Raw genomic sequence first — 22,437 nt, 5'->3', positions numbered from 1 at the left:
TGTTATTTAAGCTATTCGCGACCACATTTTAATAACTTGATGGCTGTATGAGACTGATTCATGCAAATTCAATACACTCATCTAGTTCAAATTCAAATTCATTGTGAGAATCTGTTTGTGTGCTCCATAACAACAAAGGGCATGTTGCAGCCTGTCCTTTCCGACTCCCCCAATCATGGTGTGTTGGCCTGGGTTGCATCACAGAGGTAAAGGTCAGCATCATACAGGGCTCCAACATGTACTTTTCAAAATATCTCACCGCTACCTTTTTTTTGCCTGGCGATTCTGGCTGGACAAAGTGTGAAGGCCTGCAAAAACTTTGTTGAACGACACCAGTTCATAAATTAAAGGTGCAGTGTGTAGAATTTCGTAGCATCTAGTGGAATAGACTTGACAGAAATGGAATATAATATTCATAAGTATGTTTTAATTAGTGTATTATCACCTGAAAATAAGAGCCATTGTGTTTTTGTTACCTTAGAATGAGCCCTTTATATCTACATAGGGAGCAGGTCCTCTTCCATGGACGCTGCCATGTTTCTACAGTAGCTCAGAATGGACAAACCAAACACTGGCTCTAGAGAGGGCCCTTTGCGAGTTTCATGGCAACCGTAGTTTCTCCTACATGCTTGGAAGGGAAGTGTGAGGGGAGGAGTATTCATCTCACCACCAGATGCCACTTTTGTTGTTTTTTGGCACTTGCCAGGCTGTTGTTGTAAATAAGAAACTGTTCTTAATGTCTTGCCTGGTAAAATAAAGGTTAAATACAATAAAATAAATCCTACACAATGCACCTTTAAGTGGCTGTATAAATAAACATAATCTGAAAACATTCAAAACAGTATTTATCCTTTTTTTATATTATCAACAATTTATAACAAAATAGGTGTAGAGAAAACTCAAAGAAAATTATCAATCAACTCGACAGCTCTACACAGCTTATTAGCCTCTTTTAGTTCAATATTCTGTTTTTGGTAACAGCACATTTACTGTACAATTTAGTCTCAGCTATTTTCAAGCTCCAATAAACCAACACTATGCTATCAGCCCAACACCAAATGTCAGACAAACAAAGTTTGCAACTAGCTGATGAAGAAAGTCAAACATCTAGCAAACTAAAGACCCAGATATATTTCTCAGAAATTGGTCAAGGAGACTAAATATTGAACTCACATTCGTAAGGGCAGAAACACGATTCCATTGGCTATAAAATTATTGCTCCATGTGTGCTTGATATAACGGCGACTATTTGCAAACACAATATAGCCATAAGAGTTATATATAGCAATAATATGTCAGAGATGTGTGTCTGTCCAACCTGTTGTCAGGTCGTCAAATACTGATGCTTCGTCACGCCACTCGGCATCTGATACTGACGCACAGTAGCGTCTGTATGAGACACACCGGGCTTTGTCTATAAGGACAAATATGAGTAATTTCCTCTGAGCCATCATGTCATATATTTTGTTACGATTATTACTACTATGACTATTTTGGTACAAACATTTATCCGCCAGTGTGGCAGATAGCCTTCTGAGATTTTCTCGCGAAACAGCAAATTTCTAGTTCTAGTTCTATAGATGTCTATCGGACTTGGGAGAGAGAAGGGGCTGGTCGGTCAGCTTGTTTTGGAGTTCTTCTTCCCTTTAGTTGTCAGAAATCAAATAATGCAGCTTTAAAGTCTGTGTTTAAAAAATATATATTGGGACTGTGTTTTAATGCTGTTTTAATGTTTGTCTTTCCTCACTGATCTTCATTTCTTTCTGGTTCCTCTATAGTAAGGCGACAGCTAATAATGTATAATAATAATAATTATTATTGTGTCTTGTGAATCAATCAATCACAAGAGCGCAAGAATCCACCAGGGTATGGCCAGACTATGGACAACTGAAAGCTCTCTCATAAACGTGTGGGCATACTTAAAGAGCAACCCCGCTGATTGTTTACAACAACCATAAACAGAGCAGCGCAAGTGGCCACAAAATGTCCTTTGTTACAACGTCCGATAGTAATAAGTTGATGTTTCATGCGAATAATCCACCCTTGCTTGGTACAGGGGCGGGGTGTTACGGTATTTCACATTGTGGAGTCCCTGGTATTTAGCGCACACATAATGAAGTGAGACTGTCATCCTACCATGAGGTCAGTACGCTGTCAGTGATGAACAGGAAGAAAAAGAGGCAGTCAGAGAGACAATGAGAGAGAGGCCACAATTTTTATGAATCAAAGGAGAAAAGCGAGGTTGGGTTATATCTAAACAACGATTGAATAACAAAAGGCAAGAAATAAATCCAATGAAATTCAGTATGAACAGGCAATATTAACACACATGAATAAGTCTTAAAAAAAAATACTGAATAACTTCTTCAGTTAAGAATACATTTCACTGATTCTCCATGTTTCCTTTTCTGCTTTCAGAAAGGATCGCATCAACAAGATTTGAATTTAAATACAGTATAGTACGTATTTCTGCCAGTTACCACACAAGCATTCCTGGGAGGCTATGTGGGAATGACCTTCATCACAGGACGCACCAGTCACATGACTCGAGGGATATTTCAACAACTGAGCAGAGGATATTCAATTTATTTGTATTTGTAGATCTTCTGTTTCTAATGCATCCACCAAACTTAAAGCCCTGAGCCAACACTGCCCATTAAACAATGTAAACAAAATGCATCCCAACTGATTTAAAACATATCAAATGTAGTTGTGTAACTACATATGTAACTGCAGTTGTGACTGAATATATAGAATCCTAATATATTTGTTGTCTTTTTTTTAAAACTAAAATCTGCACAAGAATAATGCAGTATACAGATTAAACACAGTGCCACCAGGCAGGAAAAGTGGCTTTCAGGGTTACTGGGGTCTTTGGTGTTATGTTCGCCTCAATGAATCATCTTTGGAGGGAACACATTCAACAGGTAGTGCTGACAGAGTGTGGTCAGAACATAAGTAACAGTAAGTATGAACTTAGAGCTCAGCAAGCTCTGCCTACATCACCTGAGACAGATGCCACATGGCATAAATACTGGAACACTGGCGGACTGTTAGATAAGTCAGAGTCACACAAACAATCCTGTGGTAGGTTTACTAAACACAGTTAAGGAGAGCAAAGGTGAAGCCTACATGTACCTGGTTTACCAAGATTTGTGTAGTATACAGTCCTTTTTTTTGGGGGGGGGGGGGTGGGGGGAGTTTAGATTTCTAGGTATCAAGAGGTTTTGTTTTAAAAAAAAAACAAAGGACTTCTATAGGAATAATATCAGCAATAGTACAAAACAACAGTTGTCAAATTGAAGAATAAAAGAAAGGGACAGCTAGAAAATGTGAATTTGGTTAGATTAAAAAAAGAAACCATGATCTTCAAGATACGTGGCATCCATTTGCACACACCCCACGATACTGTATATTCTACACTATTTTTGTAGAATGTGAAAAACAGCACATTTTGGTTGTGACAGCCTTTCCATGTCTGCAGGTTATTGTCATGAAGCATCTGACACAGCGGATTCTGGATGGAAAAATCTACAGTATCATGATATATAGGATGGAATTAGGGGAAACCCACAATAAAGTTCATCGCAGTTACTTTGAGGTGAGGTTTGTTTTGGAGAGCAGCACTGCCTAAATGTCATTTAGTTTGTTTCCCTCCCTGCTCTGTTGCTTCATGACATGCTAACTGGTAACCCTCCATCATTTCTGTACGGACAAAGATCTCAGCCTGCTAATGTGTCTAAAACATGATTAATGATAACTACTGTATACAAAGCTTAACAGACTGCCTCTGTGGTACATTTAAGAAAGACTTTATCCTCATATTAACATATACAACCAGAATTAACCTTTGGTAGGGCTGCACTTAGCTGTGTAAAAATATACAATAATAATCGGCATAATAATAATATTACAGAACCTAACTTTAGTTTCAACAAGTAATTAAATGTGATTGATTAACATATTGACGCTTTGCCAGCTCTGGTCCATCATATCAAACATTTCTTATTAACACATAAAAAGTAATATCATTATTTGAGCACACTGTGATTAACAAGAGCATTTTCACTATAGAGGAAACCTGCAACTGTAATGTAAATATATTTTCTATTTTTTATTTAGGTGTATGCTATGTTGCAGTTCTCTGTCACTTTAAATACTTGCAACATATTCTGGTCCCAAAGATGGATGAAACATTGTAATAAATGACCTCAATTTTGAGCATAATGATGGTGATTTAGCTAACCTTTAGTGAATTTTGCAGGATTCTCATTTTGTGAACTGTTCTGCATCTTTCATGGCAACAGCTGCAAGCATTCAGTTTGTAGCTGTTACTGAAAAGGACATGAACTATGAAAATAACAACTGTTATAGCTAACTACCTAGCCTACAAAAGTCTCTATTGTATTTTCCGTCTTCCTATTCTCCATTTGCTTTAAGCCTGTGTTTTTGATACTTGTACAAACAGCCGACCGGATGCGTCCAACAGTAACACAAAACTTTCTATATGATCACTACGCCCAGTAGAGTTCACCTGATGACGCAAATGCTGCATCTTTAATCCATGTCTACCCCCCCGGCCAACTTCTGCTGTCTGCAGCTGAGCACCCAGTGCCAAATGCTCAGTGTCTATGGTGCCATGTCAGGCTGCCTGCTGTCGATATGTGGCATCAAGTCCACTGTTGATCCAGTTGATCCTTTGATACAGGTTCAGGACAGAAAAGAACAACGGAGGGTCACACAGCAGCAGTCAGCCCAGTGCACTGCAGCCAAGATCAAAACAGGATTACATTACAGTTTGGTCTTTACAAGAACTTTTACCAAATGTATTAGAAAGTGAGAGGCACCTTTTCAAAGCTTTCAGTAAATTGTGTATGAATACAGCAATTTACTGAATGAAAATCTTTTGGCTTTCCTCCCTCTAGAGGGTCAGGTGTACTGTCCACATGAAGCTGAGGGGGACTCAGTGTCCTGTTCAATGTCCTGTTCAGTATTTAGTTACCAAGATAAGTATGAAACTGGTGTTCTGCTTGCAGGACAGTCTCCTTAACCACTAAAGTACTGCCTTTAAAGTCTTAATCACCGGATGTCACTCTTCAAAAATGCTTTTGGGCAATACAGGGAGCAATAACAGTTTAGGGCCACAGCTCTGACTCTATCTAAATACAGTCAGAGGGAGTCTTCGATAAAAACCTGTACTCTCCGCTCACTTGCTTTGCCATCAGTGAGTTCCATATGACTTCTGCAAACACCTATCTTTACTCAAAGATCACCAGTCCCTGCTGGTGCTAGTTTATCTCCACCGGCAGCCTGTATCAGCCATAATAACTTACATCACAGACTTCAGAGCACAGATGCAGACATGACGCTCTTCTACTGTTTTTAGGCTCTAACTTCCTCACATAAAAACAAGGATATTCTCTTGTTTATGTAAAGCATGCGCAAGCTAATTATCGTGATTATAGTAATGTAGCTTTGACAAGCAAAACAAGTATCACGCTGCAACAGAAATGTACTAAATCCTTGCAAAAATTAGTTGTGAAAATGAATAAAAAAAGTTCACTATTACTTTAACCTGAAATGTGGATAATAAGCTTTATGTTTGGTGCCTTCAAACAGGTCAAATTTCATGTGCTGTCACAGGAGAGAGAAAGGTGGTGGGTGGGGGGAGGAGTGGGGGTTAGTGGTGGGGAGGGAGAGGATGATACAGGTCCCCAGGAATTGATTACACTGAACAATGGCAAGCAGATCAAGAGCAACCTTGGCCGGATGGGGGAGATATCACACTGAAGCTCAGAGTCAGAGGCCTTAGTCAGACACAAAATCTATCTACAAAATCTCACTTACATTATGTGAGGGGAAAGGGGGGGGGGGGGGGTCTGGCATTTGAGCCTCTCTGTGTGTGTGTGTGTGTGTGTGTGTGTGTGTGTGTGTGTGTTGGGGGAGGGGCGGACGGAGGTTAAAGTGAGAAAGAAAAGGAGACAGCGACAGACTAAAGAAAAAGTGAAGAAAAGGGGGTGGGGATTGGCCGGGAGCAGTTTCTCCAAAAATTTTTTGTCTAAACCTCACCATTCCACTTTGAAAGATTTACTTTACCATAAGTCACTCAGAATAAATTTTGCACAGTTATTGGAAATGGCGATCCTGTTGGTTGAAGTTAGGGTTTTCATTGCAGTGACTAATAGTGCTTCACAGTTTTGCCCTTTTCAGTGGGATCTGCCCTCAGCTGCTAAACACACACAAGCCCTCCTCTGTAGCTGCGGCTGACGTCAACCGTCACTTAGCAACAGCCTTTTGGTGTAAAAGCAGCAGTGCTGACACCGTTTTCAAAAGAGGCGCACAGAGAAAGACAGAAAGAAATTCAGAGAGAATGAGAAACGGAGATAGAAAGAATAAAATGAGGGACAGAAAAGTAGGGGGGGGGGCAGAGGGGGGGGAGTAAAAATTTGGCACCATCGCTGTGTAATGTTTCAGTGAGCGTGCAACTCAAAAATGATAATTGTAATCATTTTCAGTGCCATAAAAAAAAGCTGAAATCACTCTTGTCTGACATCCCTTGAAATTATCACCAAAAGCCTTCAGAATATTGAATGAAGAGATCGTGTTACATCAATAACGTCATCTGGAGACTATTAACAGTCAGTAAATACCTGCAGTAGGTACTCAGTTAAAATAAAAAAAAATAAAAAAGACTTTCCCTTAAACTAAAATTTACTACATTCTTCACTTCTCCATTCCCACAGCTTAACAATTTAAACATGGGCTCCCACCATCTATGTCACAGCAGTCTAATTTAACCAGACCTCCACCAAAACCTAGTTGTCCTTTTTTTTTTTTTTTTTCTCCTCCTTTTACTCTCACCCCGTCACTCGGCTGAACAAACAGTCAACACATGCAAGGTTCAACAACCTCATCCTGAACTTAAAAGCTAAGCCACCTGAAATGTTTGCATTGTTGGGGACCTTGTGGTGTAATCAGACTCCTTTGAGATGAGCTTTGCAGAAAATCTTTAACGTCTGCTCGAAGTAAAAAAAAGCTTGATTGTGTTTGCGAGCAGCTTCGGGAACATTTTGTCATTACTTATCTTATCTGTCATTTCTGTGAAAACAGGCCAAGTATGGGAGGCTGATACAGCAGTCGCAGAAAAAAAAAAAAAAAAAAAAAGTCTAATTAGCCCAAACTTGGTTGGTGATAGTTGCTCGGCATCCCTCTCTCCAGTCCAGCAATCTTTGCTTCGACAATACACTAACTCAGCAACAAATAAGCTTTGTATATTATAATAATACAAGCAGATAAATGAGGTCAGGACATCACATCAAGGCTCATTAGAGAAATATAAGAATGAGATGACACACTGCGCAGCACTTTATAGGCAGCTCAAAAACAGAGTATCAAAAAACAAAACAAAACTGTAATTTATAGACTTATTTAAAAGGCAAAATGTCAAAGGAAGAAACAAAATGAAACCATCTATGGATATTTTGTAAGCCTTCTTTGGTGATGGTGACTCTTCAGACACCAGAGTCATTAGGCTAAGCTCTGGTAGACCTATCATGAAAACTAAAGAGCTGCAAGCTAATTGCTGGTGATCATGACGCAAACCGTTTCCAGGGTAACCCGAGTTTTGGAGTACCCGCTCCAGCATTTCCTCATCTGTTTGCACTCACACCAGCAGGCTGACAATGCAGTCGCTGCATCCTGTTTCACTCTGCAGTCAGCCAAACACACAGTACCCCGCTCAACTTAACCCTTTCTACCGGTCCTGCTGCTGCTGCTGCTGCCGCCGATGAAAAATTAAAAGCAGCTATGCAAACTAGGTCTGACCGTAAAGAAAGACGGATGAGAATATTATTCACAGAAGCTGTCACTGCAGCCCATCTGGATCCAATAACAGGAGGATACATTTTAATCAGTAAAACTGCAAAAGCATTATATTCTTGTGAACACTTCAAATATGAATTAGAAAACACCTGAACAAACTTCATTAAAAATAGAGGCGACGTGCATAAATGCTGATTCAGCTCTCGATTTGGCACTCACAAAATGTTTACCTACTGTCAAAGCTACCTGTGGCATCGACGACGAGTTGCTAAGCGATGAATTAGGACATCTTGGTCTTGATATCGCAACTGTTACACAAGCTCCTAAACACTGAGGTTAACTTCACACGTCATTCTCGTTCGGTTAAACAACAGCTCAGCTTAGGTCACATTTCATCAAACAGAATCATATTATAAACACCTAAAAGTCACGTTAACAATCAGAGACTTCTGTTGACTAACCATATTTCCAGTTCTAATTTTTAGGATCCTGGAATTATTGAAGTACAATAAAATTCATGTCATTATTGCAAATGAAACTGGATAGTTAAAACATCAGACTTAATCCTGTCAAGCTGTTCTGCTTTCACATAGCCTGTATATTATATTGCTGATATCAAGATTTAAGTTTCCTTAAAAAACAACAACAACACACATACACACGCACACACATAATCTTCAACTGCAGATAACAGTTGTCATTTAATGGCCTTTATTTTTAGGCAACAAACCCTTTCTCTGTTTGCACTGTCATTAAAGGCCACAATCTATTCCAACTAGAGGCTAAATAAAAGGTTTAAAATTGGATAAATGTCTTTAAAAATAAACTAGGTTATGAAATTAACTACAACTGACTAAACTAGAAATGTTTTCTTTGTTATCATATTTTATACTTTTAAGTGTTCATGACATATTCTGAGCATGAAAGTGGTCCTGAGTGGTATATCTTCCCTTATAATGTTCAATCAGAATTTTTTCATACATTGACTTTTTCAAAGCTTGAAAAAAAAAATGTATATAATTTTTTATATCAGATTTAAAAATATGCTATAACTAATGTTCACTGTGTATTGGAAAAAATAACTGAATGCGTCTTTCAGCACACTGCACACACACACACACACACACACACACACACACAAAACATCTTAAATTTAACACAATTTGATGAGACAATGATTTTGATAATAGTGAACCAATGTGAAAAACGTCAGAGGACAGTGTCACTAAATGCATGAAGGCTTTCATCTCCAGACATTCAGGCTACGTAAACAGGATAAAGAGAACATGAGCTGCAATTCAATATGGACATGATAAATTATTATGTTCAATATTTTACATTCGTGCTGAAAATGATTATGACCCTTCAACATCTACACATATAAGTAGGACCGGGCAATATATCAATATAACATCGATATCGTGATATGAGACTACATATCGTCTTAGATATTGGATATCATAATATCGTGATACAGCATAAGTGTTGTCATCTCCTGGTTTTAAAGGCTGAATTACAGTAAAGTGATGTCACTTTCTAAACTAACCAGACTGCTCTAGCTGTTCTATTATTTGCCTTTACACACTTAGTCATTATATCCACATTACTGATGACTATCTTTTAAAAATCTCATTGTATAAATATTTTGTGAAAGCACTAACAGTCATCGCTACAATACTGTTGCAATATTGATATTGAGGTAGTTGGTCAAAAATATCACAATATTTGATTTGGTCCATATCACCCAGCCCTACATACAAGCATGATTTTCTTAAACCACAAATCTACTTTTAGATTTTACACCAATTACTTTCTCTCTACTGCTATAATAGTGAAAGTCAGTTGTTCTATCAAAGCAGAATTTCATAATTAGTTCAATACACTTACACCACTGTGCTGATGGTGTCATCTAAATAGGAAAATATCAGAATTTGACATTAGAAAAACATGTATTTTTTAAATACAAAATTATAAAAGAATTAAAAATCATACAGCTTCCTCTAAGTTTCTGGATGAACAAGCAAAGTGGTCTGAAGTACAATTCTCTGTGTCACTTCTTTCCACCTAAACACGCTTTCTATTGCACACCGTCTGAAGATGGACAATTTCTCCCCCTCTCATCACTGCTGGAGGCAGACACTATATTCTACAGGGCGATTAATAAGACTTGGCATTTTTTTTTTCTTCTTTGCAATCACCCTGTGGTACGTCACTGGGTTGTGACGTCAATGTTATATCATTCCACATGGCTTTACAGCAAGCGAACGTGACAGCTGAGAGCTGCTCTGCGTTTTCACTGCTCTCCCTTCCAACCTTTCTCTCTGCAGCCTGCCTCTCTGTTCTTGTCTGGATGGGGGGTTAGTTAAGTGTATTATTTACCCCTGCCTGCCCCCTTGGAGTGGAAACCACACAAAAAGTGGGCCTTCTCCCTGAATACAACACTGCGTTGCCAGCCCTGCCTCTAAGGTCTTACTCATGAAGTAGAGCTTTTTAGATCCTCGCCATGAAAGCCCAAATACACTAATCCTACTTAAAAAAAAAAATATGATCACGCTATATTCTCCTCATCTCAAACACTAATTGGGTCTCAGGAGAAACATTTTTTGGGAAGAACAGGTCACTATTTAGATTGGACAATAACATAATTGTTTTTGGAGAACAGCAATTTTAAGTAAATGTATTTAATGTATTTCCCATTTGCAAATAATGTTAACTAAATTCAGTTTTGTATCTCAAGGCTCTTGTGACTCTTGGACAGTGTGACTCTGCAACAGTAATCTCACAACAAAATTAGCAAACACAAAGTTTTACAGGGCTCCGTCACCGTGTCACATTTACAAGATACACTCACTTATTTAGCTCTGCTACTGAAGGAGAGTTAAACACAAAAGACTGACACAGTTAATGCAATAAATCTAGGATTCAGTGTACCTGACCCCTGGCACTCACAGTCAATCCATAAAGCTTTAGTTGTGCAAGAGGTTTTGAGTTACTAACATAAAACTGGAACTGAATTTGCAGACAAAAACGTGAACAGTTTAAATTAATTCAATCTCCAACACTGCACTGAATGTTCCACACTGTTGTCAGGTGTGGTACATACTGGTTTTACTGTTTTCATGCGTAAGTCTGTAAGATTGCACCATACAGAAACCTTTGCCCTGTTCCATAGTTTCTAAATGAGCAGTCTTGGTGCTGTTTCATTACATTGTGTATGATAGTGAAGACTGTAAGATGGCAGCCACTACGAAGGGTTTTCCTTCCCAGTCCGTCCAACACATTTAAGAATGACACCTACAATAAAAAGATGTGCTCAGCTACAGAAATTCACCAAGTTCTAACACAACATTTGTGTACAAGCTAAAAGAAAACTGAGCAATTGACCTTAATGAAATAATTATTCTTTGGACTCATAATGAGACCATAGTCTGTAAATCCTGAACACTTTTTCTCAATATTTATTTTAGTTTTTGTGTAAAGATCAAAATGGTTTGTTCATATGGTATAATACAATCCTATTTAGAATGTGCGAATGAAAAAGTTTTTCCATCAAAACTGATAATGGCGAGAGAGTCTTAAAAATTATGGTGAGGGAGTGTCAAAGAAAATATCATAATACAGCCACCTGACAACGCGCTGCAGGGATTGTAATAAGAAAGAATGTGATTTTAAAAACTACTGACTAAAACTTAAAAGTAGTACGCACTACTTGCTTGGTTGATATGTGTACATTTCCTTCAAACAATCTCATTCTTGCGTCATCTTGCTGTTAAAAAAAATACTACATACAGCTACTTAAAAACAACAGTAGTTCGCTGATATAATCAAACCGGCTACGGAAGCTTTGATGGGATGAAGGAAAAATGACATTTTCTATGTGCTTGTCAGCAGTGGTGCACGCAGTGAATTCGACACCTTCCGCTCACTGCCTTTGCATCTGCCTTGCATACTTGTAAAACACTACTACAACACTATGTGTTCTCTTCCAAACAAACTCGGTAACATTTACATTCAGTGTTTTTCCATAAAACGTACTGTATTTATTATTAGAGTTTTAGAAAATATTGGGATGCATTTAGTTTCCTTTGAGAAGTCAATTTTTTTTAATGTTTTGACATATCTTCTCACTGTCCCATTCTCCTAATGTATTGGCACATAACTGCCTTTTAGGGCACATTACCAACTCCAACTGTTGGTATGAAGACTTGTGTGAATCCAGGGGATGTCATAAATCATGTTTTTTTCCATTCATATCAAAGACATGCCATAAAAATACGGAGGTAAACATAATTTTTATGGCAATTTGACATGAAGACCAAGCTAGCAACTACAACATCCTAAAAAAAAAAGTAGAAACTAAATTAGCCTTAATGGCCAAACCAATATATATTTTTAGCCTGCATGTGAATCCTCATGCACGTGGTGTTAGAGCAGAGTCAAATAATATGGTGCTTTTCATTATGCTAGCATGTTTCCTTGCTTCCCTCACTCACGACTCTTCCTCATGTCTTAGCTCCTCCCAGTGAGGATGCCAGAGAGAGATGCCAGGAGGAGACACGCTGACGGAGGAATTTAACTCAAAAGGGACGTCCTCGCTCACTCCAGCGTCATTTTGAGGAAACGGCAACTATTCATGACACACAGCACCTCAACTGTCAATATGTAGAAATTAAGTAACAGTTTAAATTCTGAAGTTTAAACTTAAAATTCGTGTACTTAATTAACACTTTAAACTGTTACTTGATAATTTTTACAAAGTGACAGCTGGAAGGGAAACACCTGATAACTGCTGCTGTTTTATTATTTGATTATAGAGTTAAAGCATCGTCTGGCTGTAACAGAACAAGGCACAAATAGACAATTTAAACCCGTTAATTACTGTAAGAACAGAACCAACGTAAAGGAGCAATAAAATCAGCTGTAGCCTACAGAATGTCTAAATAAAATATTGCTTGTTTAGTTTGTGAAAGTCTGACGTCCCTTTCAGGCTCAGGATGATTTTATAGGAGACACGCAGCTGTGCGGCGTCATATTTTCCTGAAGGAGCTGAGACGTACTTGAAACAGAAAAGAAGAAAAGAAGCCTTTTGGCTTATGAAGAAAAATCATAAAGTTACAGGAATGCTTTTTATGATTGATTCATGATTCAGTAATTTTTATTTTATGAATAAATATGGTCAGCTTCTGTTGGTACCATCATTCCTATTCGACAGGTAGTTTTCCTGATCTGCTGTGTTACAACAGCCCGACTGTTTACTGTCCCGTCAGATCAGCTGACCAATCAGTAAACACATTCAATCAAAGGGGTGTTGTCGTCTGGTAAAAAAACTTCCGCAGAGGATACACCTGTGGTTCCTCACTTTAAGCTCCTCCTGGAGCCTCCTCGCTCCTTGTCTCCTCTGAGGTGCGTTTAAGGGATTGTAAGATCCTCGATGATGGCGAAGAGAGATTTGTTTCTGGGTCACAGCCAGGAGGACGGAGGAGACGGGACGCAAGGAAGCATAAATCAGCTTAATGAAAAGCACCCTATGAGAATCAGCTCATCAAAGTGTTGCTCTAGAGCACCACTAGTGGCCAAAAACTCCTCAACATACCTTAAACAAAAACAAAGGCCTCTAAATATAAGAGAGATGACCGTCCACAGACTTCGACTGGCTTTTCTCCATCTCATAACGGCTTAGTCTACACAGTTATGCACAACTGTTAATAAACTTCTACTGTTGTAATACCAAATAATACCTTTAGGGGCTCGGCAGGTGAAGATACTAAAGTAACAACACCTCGAAACCTTGAATGTTTCAAGAAAATATTCATAACTGTGTCTTCAATTTGAACTCACAGACTGGATATACAAATAACAAAAAAAAGGAAAGAGTCTACAAACTATTCTCTTATTTTTTTGTATTTTTAGGTGCAAGTATTACTCAGGTATGATGGCTTCTTACATGCACTGTTGCAACTCCTTAATTCCATCATGTACATGACAACCCAAATGAGCAAAAACAGGTAAATGCATTAAATTTAAATGCCTGATGAATTTCACTGATCACACAAACACACTGGACATATAATAGAAACTCAGGTGTCTGGAAGTACAACTCTTACTCTGCTGTCTGTCACGCTATGAGGCTTCATCCACACTAATACCCTTTCATTTTAAAATGCGTAACTTTTGCTACGTTTACGCCTAGCGTCCACACTACTCCGGCATTTTCAAACCCCTAAAATAGAGACTTTTGAAAACTCTGCTGACTCCGTTTTAGTTTGAAAACTCCAGGATTGCATTTTAGTCAAGACGGGCGGAAATGGAGACTTCTGAAAACGATGACGTAGACACCAACAGTCACTTCCTGATTGGGTTTTATCAGTCACGACGTGCCTTCCCTGATTTCGTCACACCCCTATCACGTGATACTTTTCCTAAAGAAAACAGTCAACATCAGCCTTGACTACCAGTGGTTAATTCAACATGTATAACAGGTGTTGCTGACCTTGTTGTCTATGCTAGCAGCTGTTGTGCAGTTAAATTCTGAATTTTATAATGCTACTACTGCCTACATGCACAGGACGCAAGCTATTATTTGAGTGATTTGTGACAATTCCCGTGTCCAGCTGCGTTATTTTCAGGCATGTTAATATGGACAGAGATGATTTCTGATACAGTGCTAAAACCCTTATGTGGTAGATCGTTTTCGTTTTAAAACGCTGTTTTAAAATGACGTAGTGTGGACGTAGTCTAAGACACATCATCTGACGCAGTACTTTTAGTTTGAATATTCACAATGGTGTCTACTTGCAAAAGTCGGCACCTGCATTAACGGAGCAGTTTTGAAACACAGATCATATGTTTTAAACACAAATATAAAATGTCAAAAGGATTGTCATGATGGGTAAAAGGTGAATTATATAAAAAATCAATGCATCTTCCTAAGAGTACGCTGTTGAGTCTCAAAGCATCAACTTTGCTTATTTCCAATTCACAATGATTAAAGAACACGGACGGTTGTGATATGGTCATTATTGCAAATTTCTCAGCATTTATATAAGTGTTAATACACAAGAGGTGTCCTGATATACAAAATGAATGGATGAAATAAAGGCAAAGAATATCACAATATAACGCATCAATTCACATTTCCTCTGCCAGCTCTGTTATTTTCTATGTGAGAGTGTACTGCCACGATTATACCATTTTTATTTATCACAGATAAAAAGGGAAAAAGCTATGTTCACGTAGTTATCCATTTTTCTTATTCTTTTTCTAAATTCATTTTTGCTATCAGTTAAACTCAAGTTACCTGGTAATGTATGGCTGTAGTATTGTTGCCTGCAGCTTAATATTTACGGTCCGCAGATTTGTGATATTAAAGTGAGTTAAACTGCTGACAGTATCTTTGTTTGGAGAGTCTTGTTATTAACCAACCATTAACCAACATGACAATTATCAAAAGCCTAAAGCGCAACTCAAGATTGTTGTTAATTTCAAATTGTATTCAGATTGTTCTGAAAGCAATTGTATTTAGCTCAGTTTAAATACAGCATACAGTCTGCTTGTTTATCTCACACCTTTGTGGCTGTTACCCAGACAAAACATCTTTACGTTTGTCTACTCGATACCAAACCTCTATTCAACCATTTTCCCACAGCGATGACGCTCTTACCATATATATAAAACCACATTTTGCTGCAAACAAAAAAAACAGCTCCCTCTTTACAGCTGAGACACAGAAAACCAGTGACCCTCTCAGACAGCAGAGAGGGTGAGGAGGGGGGCTGTGTTGTGTGCAAAATGTGTGTGAAGATGAAGAACATGTGTGACATCACCAGTGAACCTTTCCAACTCTTCTTCTGCGCCTCTCTTTGCTTGTCTCTGATGTAGAGTCTGTCAGTTTTTGTGTCATTTTTATGTTACAAAAATATTATTTCTTATTCTCAGTTTACAGTTCTTCTTCACCGACTATATTTTCTCATTATCAAAGCAAGAAAAAGACAAGCTTGGTGTCATCAGGAGCTAAAATTCAAATATTTTCCAAAATCTTAAGAAAAAAGAAAACTACTTTTTTAAAGATATGAGAACACCCAGGAAAATCTTCCCTACATTATTAGCCGCACAGCTAATATTGTAACCCATAATACTATTCCAGTGAGTGAGATCTATCCCAGCATGCACTGGGCGCAACACTCAAGACAGGTTGCCAGTAAGCTGCATCATAGGGCTGACACCTACAGACTGATAAACACACTCAACCCAAAATGCACATCTAACAGGCAACTGGCAGACATTAATTCACCTGACTGGCATTTCCCAGAGGAAATCCAGTGTATTATGGAGTGTATTTATGTTGTCTGTCTCTTTTCTTTTCGTCACTGTATTTTTAAATTTCTGTATAAATAATATAAACTAAGAAAAACATTGACAAAGCTGCCAAATACATTTTTAAGAACAGTGTGATCCTAGGTCTCATTTTACTCCCTACAGGTAAGGATGGAGAAAAATAATGAATATACACATTAATTACTACTTATCCACTACTTTTGCATGTTTTATTTTCCAAGTATGTGTGGTTGATTGAACACACTTCTCCAAATTTCTGTGCACTACTTTAGTTTATGCAATTTTACACAGTATACAGGTGGGTTAACAGACTATGTTTGGAGTTTTGTGACAGGCGAACAATGAAGTTACTTAACTAGCCGATTAATGCTCCAATTTAAAGAAACAATTACTGATTGAAAAAAATTATTTATTTTTTTCAGCATAAAAAAAAATCTATCTCCAACTGCCTAAAAGTTTTGCAACTTCTCCAACTGAAAATGGTGATGTCTTGCTAGTTTTGTGCTTTGCATATGCTGTTTAACTGTGTTGTGGTGCATACTATACCTACCTAAAAAGAGACTGAAAGACTAACAGATGTTCAGCAAATACTTTTGGGACACCATATTTCAGGTAAAAGTCAAGTCCCTACCTTTACACACGTTTAAAATTTTTTGGCTTCCATATTATAATTATTCACTTCTCGCTGTTGTTCAGTAAAACAACAATGTGCATCAGGGGGGTCTAATGTTGCTGTGTGTGGCAAAAGGTGAAACGGCGAAGTATTCAAATAAGGTTTGGAAAGTCTGCAGCCGTAATACAGGTTCTTGAATGCTCCAACCTGTTTTTTCTGTTACAGTTTTCATGCACTGTTTACAGCCTTCCACCTCAGTGTGACTGCTAATCTGCTAATAGCCTAAAACACAATGATGTGAAAAACAACTGGTGGAAGTAGCACAACTCAGACAAGCTGGATATACATTTTTAGTTCTCTTATCATTTCTTACAAAGCTTGAAGGACACAAAAACAATATGTGTGAGCTGACGGCTTGGCATCCACTAGAGAACTGCTCTTTGTGTGCACCTTTTGTTTTTAAATGCATTGTTTAAAAATGATACAGACATTAATGTCTGCATTTGTTAGTATTGTCTACACACAAATTAAGTTGCATCAGCTTTTTTTTTTGTCCACCACATAATGTATGCAACATGATAGTCTGCATTTAATATGGATATCACTTGATATCGGTGTATTGGTTTACAAAACTCATGCAAAGTAGAAAGGAGCTACTGTGTGTAAACTTGTACAGGCTTCATGTATACAAACAAACAAAAAAAAGAAAAGAAACAGACTGAATGTGGACTGTGGACACTGAATAATCCCTGCGCGTGTGCTCACCCTCATTTTGTTTTGTTGACTGCTACAGTCAGATGGGACTGTGTAGGCCATAACATTTGCTATGCTGCTGGTAAGACCCATGTTATCCTTACAGCATGCATTAGCATTAGACACTCACATTTCACTGTAACTGGTATATAAACTTTTAAATGCACCATGTTCCTAACAATATGAAGATAAATATAACTGATCTGATTATTAGATTTCAAACAATAGCATGTTGAATGTTGATATTCCATTATAAGTATCTACAATCCATAAAACATAGATACATAAGTATCTGTAATCAATAAAACACATTTTTGTTAATTGGTTGAAATACAAAAATGGAAATTAAAGTGAATTTGGACATTTATGTCTGTATAATAGCACTGCAAAAGTCATTTTAGGTTGCCTTCTACCAGAAATAGTCTGTAATAACCTATATAATCATTAACAGCTATTAACAGCAATCTACTGATGTTGCAGCTCATCATTTTTGGTGAAACAGCTGAACTGTTCTGTGAGGGAATGTTTTTTTGTTGTTGTTGTTGTTATTATTTTTTGTCTCTGTGGGTCAGTAGTTTGATTTGCTTTGTGTGGCCTTTACAATAAGATTGGGTGTTTTCCTTCTCTGGTGCACATGTGGGTGATCACAGTGGGCCTATACTTTGGCAAGTACAACAACAGACGTGGTCCTGCATGGGGAAGACCTACCTGCTCTCTTGATATACAGGGTAACGAAGGTCTGCGAGGCATTTTACAACTGCCATAATAGCTGGTCGACGTTTCCCCCAGAGAAACACAGCTGGACCTTCTCCTGGGTCTGATCACGGGGACCTTTTCCTCCGTACTGGCAATCCCACTCGGCGCTTCCTTCGACGGGTAGTAACGGTCAAAACAGAGCCCCAACAGGGAGCCCGAAACCCCCGCAAAGCAGGCGAAGAGCGGTCTGAGCAGTGCGGGCAGACCGCTCAAACTTGTGAAAGAGACAAGCCACACAACGCTGGCAAAAACCAGTATGAGAACACTGTGTTTGAGTTTCAGAGTGGGGATCAGTGTTAGCAGACCCACACACCCCAACACGAATAACAACCTGCCCACCATTTGCATCTGGTGTTGGTCCTCTCCCCATTGCAAAAACCGCAAAACCAAAAAATCCCCGAGGTAACACGATGCTGGCAGTGACAAGAGCCAACATTTACTGCTCTCCTTCTTTTTCCTCCTCAGGTAAAACGTCAGAAAGAAGAATGCACATCCTATGCTGAATAAAGGACTGATGGACTGGGAGAAGCCCGACAAAAAAGTCCGCAAATCCCAAAGCGAGTCACTTTGCAAGCTCCTGGAAATGAGCAAAGAAACCGCGAAAATTACAAACGCGCCGACGTAGAGGGCAGAGACCTTTAACAATTTTGAATTGAGGATGTCTTCGTTGCAAAACCTGCACACGTTGAACAAAAATCCCCTCTGATGGTCCTGTTTAAGGGGGGTGACGCAGCTCTTCACATAGCCGTTCCTGAAGCCCTCTGAGCTGTTTACACTTCCAGCTCCGTCGTGGTGCCTTATTTTACTGTGCAAAACCTCTCCTTCCTCCCGTGCAGCCATGGCTCGACTGTGACTCCTCGTATCCACACAAAAAGTCCCCCCTCTTCTGCTATTCACGCCGTATTAACGCTGAACTACATGACAGCAAACGCACTCCATGGTCACTCAAACGTGCTCCAGCACTTGGACTAAAGAAAGAAGGTGAGATGTTGTTTTTACAGAAAACGGGCTCTCTAACGCCGCCTAGAGGCCACAACTCAGACCTCAGGGCTTCAGTGATGTGTAGCACTGATCGGGTCCTGCTGCAGCATTCATCTGAGGTTGCAGCTAATACAGGACTAAAAAAAGTTCTCATTTAATTAAAAAATATGCTTGAAATTGATCCATACCAATTGTATCCACCAATCATGTAATAATATTATAAAAGGGTTTTTACTTACATGCTATATTCCCAATGTAACCAGGCTTATGTGTTCATCTTTAATTTTTTTTTTTTTTTTTTTTTTTTATAAAACTTGTTTTCAAATGTAGGCAACTCAATTCTAAGAAGAGAGATAAATACATGTGACTTACAAATTTGACCTCATTTCGGAGCAACGCATACAGTTTAAATTAACGTTGCACTATTTTAAGTAAAATCTTATTAAAGTAATATTTCACCGACTAAAAATTAAATTAACTTTTTGATAATATCTCTTTTCTCTTCGTATCTGAATCATGTTGCTCTGGGATCTGTTAGCCTGCCTACAGCTTGGAAAAGTAGCCGATTATCGATAAACTGATCAGAATAACATTGATGTGTAAGAGGAAACCAACCGGTCAATTTAATCGTAATGGTAATATTTCTTAAAAGAAGACATATTCTGGTTCAATTGCGAGATGAATAATGTATACAATCAAAGCCGTTCAAAGATATATTTTATGACTGGCTAACTATAGCGCCACTGGGTTTGCTTTAGGTAAACAGCTCGCTGATAACACAACGTTAGAAATATATTTTGCAACGAAAGTTCATAAGAACTGTCAACTTAAGCAAAGTCCTGCCCTAAATCTAAAGTCCCTTCCTTAATTCACACAACCTCCCGATATTTTGTATTGTCCAGTCCTGATTTATCATATGATACAGGTTGATACAGTTAACATGGTCATAGGACAAAGGGTAAAAGTAATAAAATAAATAGATAGTAACTTAACAGAAAAGGTAGGCAATAAATTAAGTTTCATTAAAAAAAAAAAAAAAACAACAACACTTGGAGCGTACTAAATTTATGTACACATTTCCTATTGTTTGTGAGTTGTATAGACTCAAAATACTTTCAAACGATGGACAAGACCTCGAGAACTTAGAGTTATGAATGTGAAGTTTTCTCTGTAAAATTATTAAAGTTACAACAGGAGAAGATATACTGAAGTGATAATGTCATTACAGACTGATCTGGAGCTATCACAGACAATGAATGGCGAGGCAATTTTATTTATAGGCTATAGGAAATTTCAATACAGCCTGGTAATCTCAATATGTTTAATATTTAAAAGCATAAAGCAACAAGTAATATTCAGGAGAGTATAAGAAAAAAAAACAGTGCAAATAGTAACAAAAGCAAAGACACAAAGTGACAAATGTACCCCATTCAAACCACAAACATAGATATAAGCTACCTCCACACAGACAGTAACTAATTATATTCCTGAGAAATGGAGATGTTTTTAGTTAAGCTGCAACAATTAGTCGATTAATCAATCAGTCAGTCAACAGAAACTTAACCGGCAACTATTTTGATGATCGAAAAATCATTTTATGTATTTAAAGTACCAAATGCCAAACATTTCATGTCATTTGTGAAGATTTCCTGCTATTCTTGGTCTTGTGTGATAGTAAATTCAATATGTTTGGATTTTGGACAGTTGGTCGAACAAAACAGGCAATTTGATGACATCACCTTGCGCTTTAGGAAACTGTGACCGACATTTTTCACTGTTTTCAGGCATTTTATGGTCCAAATGATTCATCTAAAAAGTAATTTGCGGATTAACTGATCAAGAAAATAATCGTTTGTTGCAGCCCTGGTTTTTTAGTTTACTTGATATCGTTACATTTGTTACAGAGCTCAGGCCAGGAAAAACACTACGTACTCTACTTATGTGGATTATACTGGGATATGGTACATTACATCCTCTGGTTCACAGAGAGAAGGCTTTAAATCATGTAAAGCTGGTTTGGATGTTCAGTAACATCTCCAAGAAAAGTCCACTACCATGTCACTAATTGTCACTGGACCTAAAAAAGAGACGCCTCATGACATCTTATTTCAAGATACACTCTGCACTAGTATACTCCAAAAGTATCTGCTGTTGGTTATGGGCAAACTCACTGTAACAGCATAATGAATTCCAGTTGATGTTCATTAGTGCATTTAACAATGCTGCCCTTTAACACTTGATACACTTAAATAAAGATAAATGATAAGATAAATGTATTTAGCTTCTATGTTACACTTTTAGGTCCACAAGTTGGCCTACAAGCCTTAAATTATCCATTCTTGTCCTACTTAAAATTTCTTAAATCTGAAGGAGCTGGTATGATATAGCCTTCCTTCCTGGTGCACAGGGTATCATGTGTTATTGCATTGCTGTATACTGGTAAACTGTGTGGAAGAGAAAGACTGAATGAAAGACTTTGAATCATTCACCTTAAGACTGTGGTTCATTCAAGGTTTTGTGCATGCACTGTGCATCACTGAGGCTAAGCTTCCACTAGAGGGTGGTGCAAACCAATAACAACTTCAAAATATGTTGCATTCTTTTGGTGAAAGCTAAACTACAATATTTCAATATATATATATATATATATATATATATATATATATATATATGTATATATATATATATATATATTCAGTATATATTCAGTTTCAGCCCAAGAAGGATATGTTTTTGTATTGTGTTTCAGATGAACTGTTTATGTGTGTCACGGGGCTGGCCAAGCCTGAACAAGAGTCTGCAGCAGTGAGGTATGATGAGCCAATAAATTCTGAAGTGGAAATTGTTACTCACTGTGGAAAATGTTGGACAATCTCCAAAATATCAACCACTTAAAACAAGATAAGAGGAGTATTTGTATGATCATGTCCAACTTCATAATATTATTATTATTTTTTAACTGGAAAGTGTTTTTGAATGTATTTTTGTCATTTTTTCTCAAAATGTAAATAAATAACTGCTGCAATGATCATTATTCATTGTTCCTTGATATGAAAGGTCACTTGAGACATACATGTGCTCAATGTAGCATTCATTCAGTTCTAATAAGCTTTATAGTAAAAGACCTTCACAAAGACCTTCATAAACCATTCTTTTTTTTTTTTACTGTTTACCAGAGT

General features: G+C 37.8%; 1 protein-coding gene across 1 annotated transcript in view; it reads right to left on the bottom strand.

Annotated features, from left to right (window-relative positions):
- Nucleotides 1–19,242, bottom strand: part of pde3b (phosphodiesterase 3B) — a 51,494-nt gene extending 32,252 nt beyond the window's left edge. Inside the window, exon 1 of the mRNA XM_044350311.1 lies at nt 18,230–19,242. Within this exon, the coding sequence (XP_044206246.1) occupies nt 18,230–19,117 (888 nt within the window). The 5' untranslated portion in view covers nt 19,118–19,242. The remainder of the gene's footprint in view (nt 1–18,229) is intronic.
- Nucleotides 19,243–22,437: the final 3,195 nt, after the last annotated feature.

This window comes from Thunnus albacares, chromosome 1 (assembly GCF_914725855.1).
Source record: "Thunnus albacares chromosome 1, fThuAlb1.1, whole genome shotgun sequence".
Taxonomy (NCBI): domain Eukaryota; kingdom Metazoa; phylum Chordata; class Actinopteri; order Scombriformes; family Scombridae; genus Thunnus; species Thunnus albacares.
The sequence above is the reverse complement of the archived record's forward strand: the minus strand, read 5'-3'. Positions and strand labels throughout refer to the sequence as shown.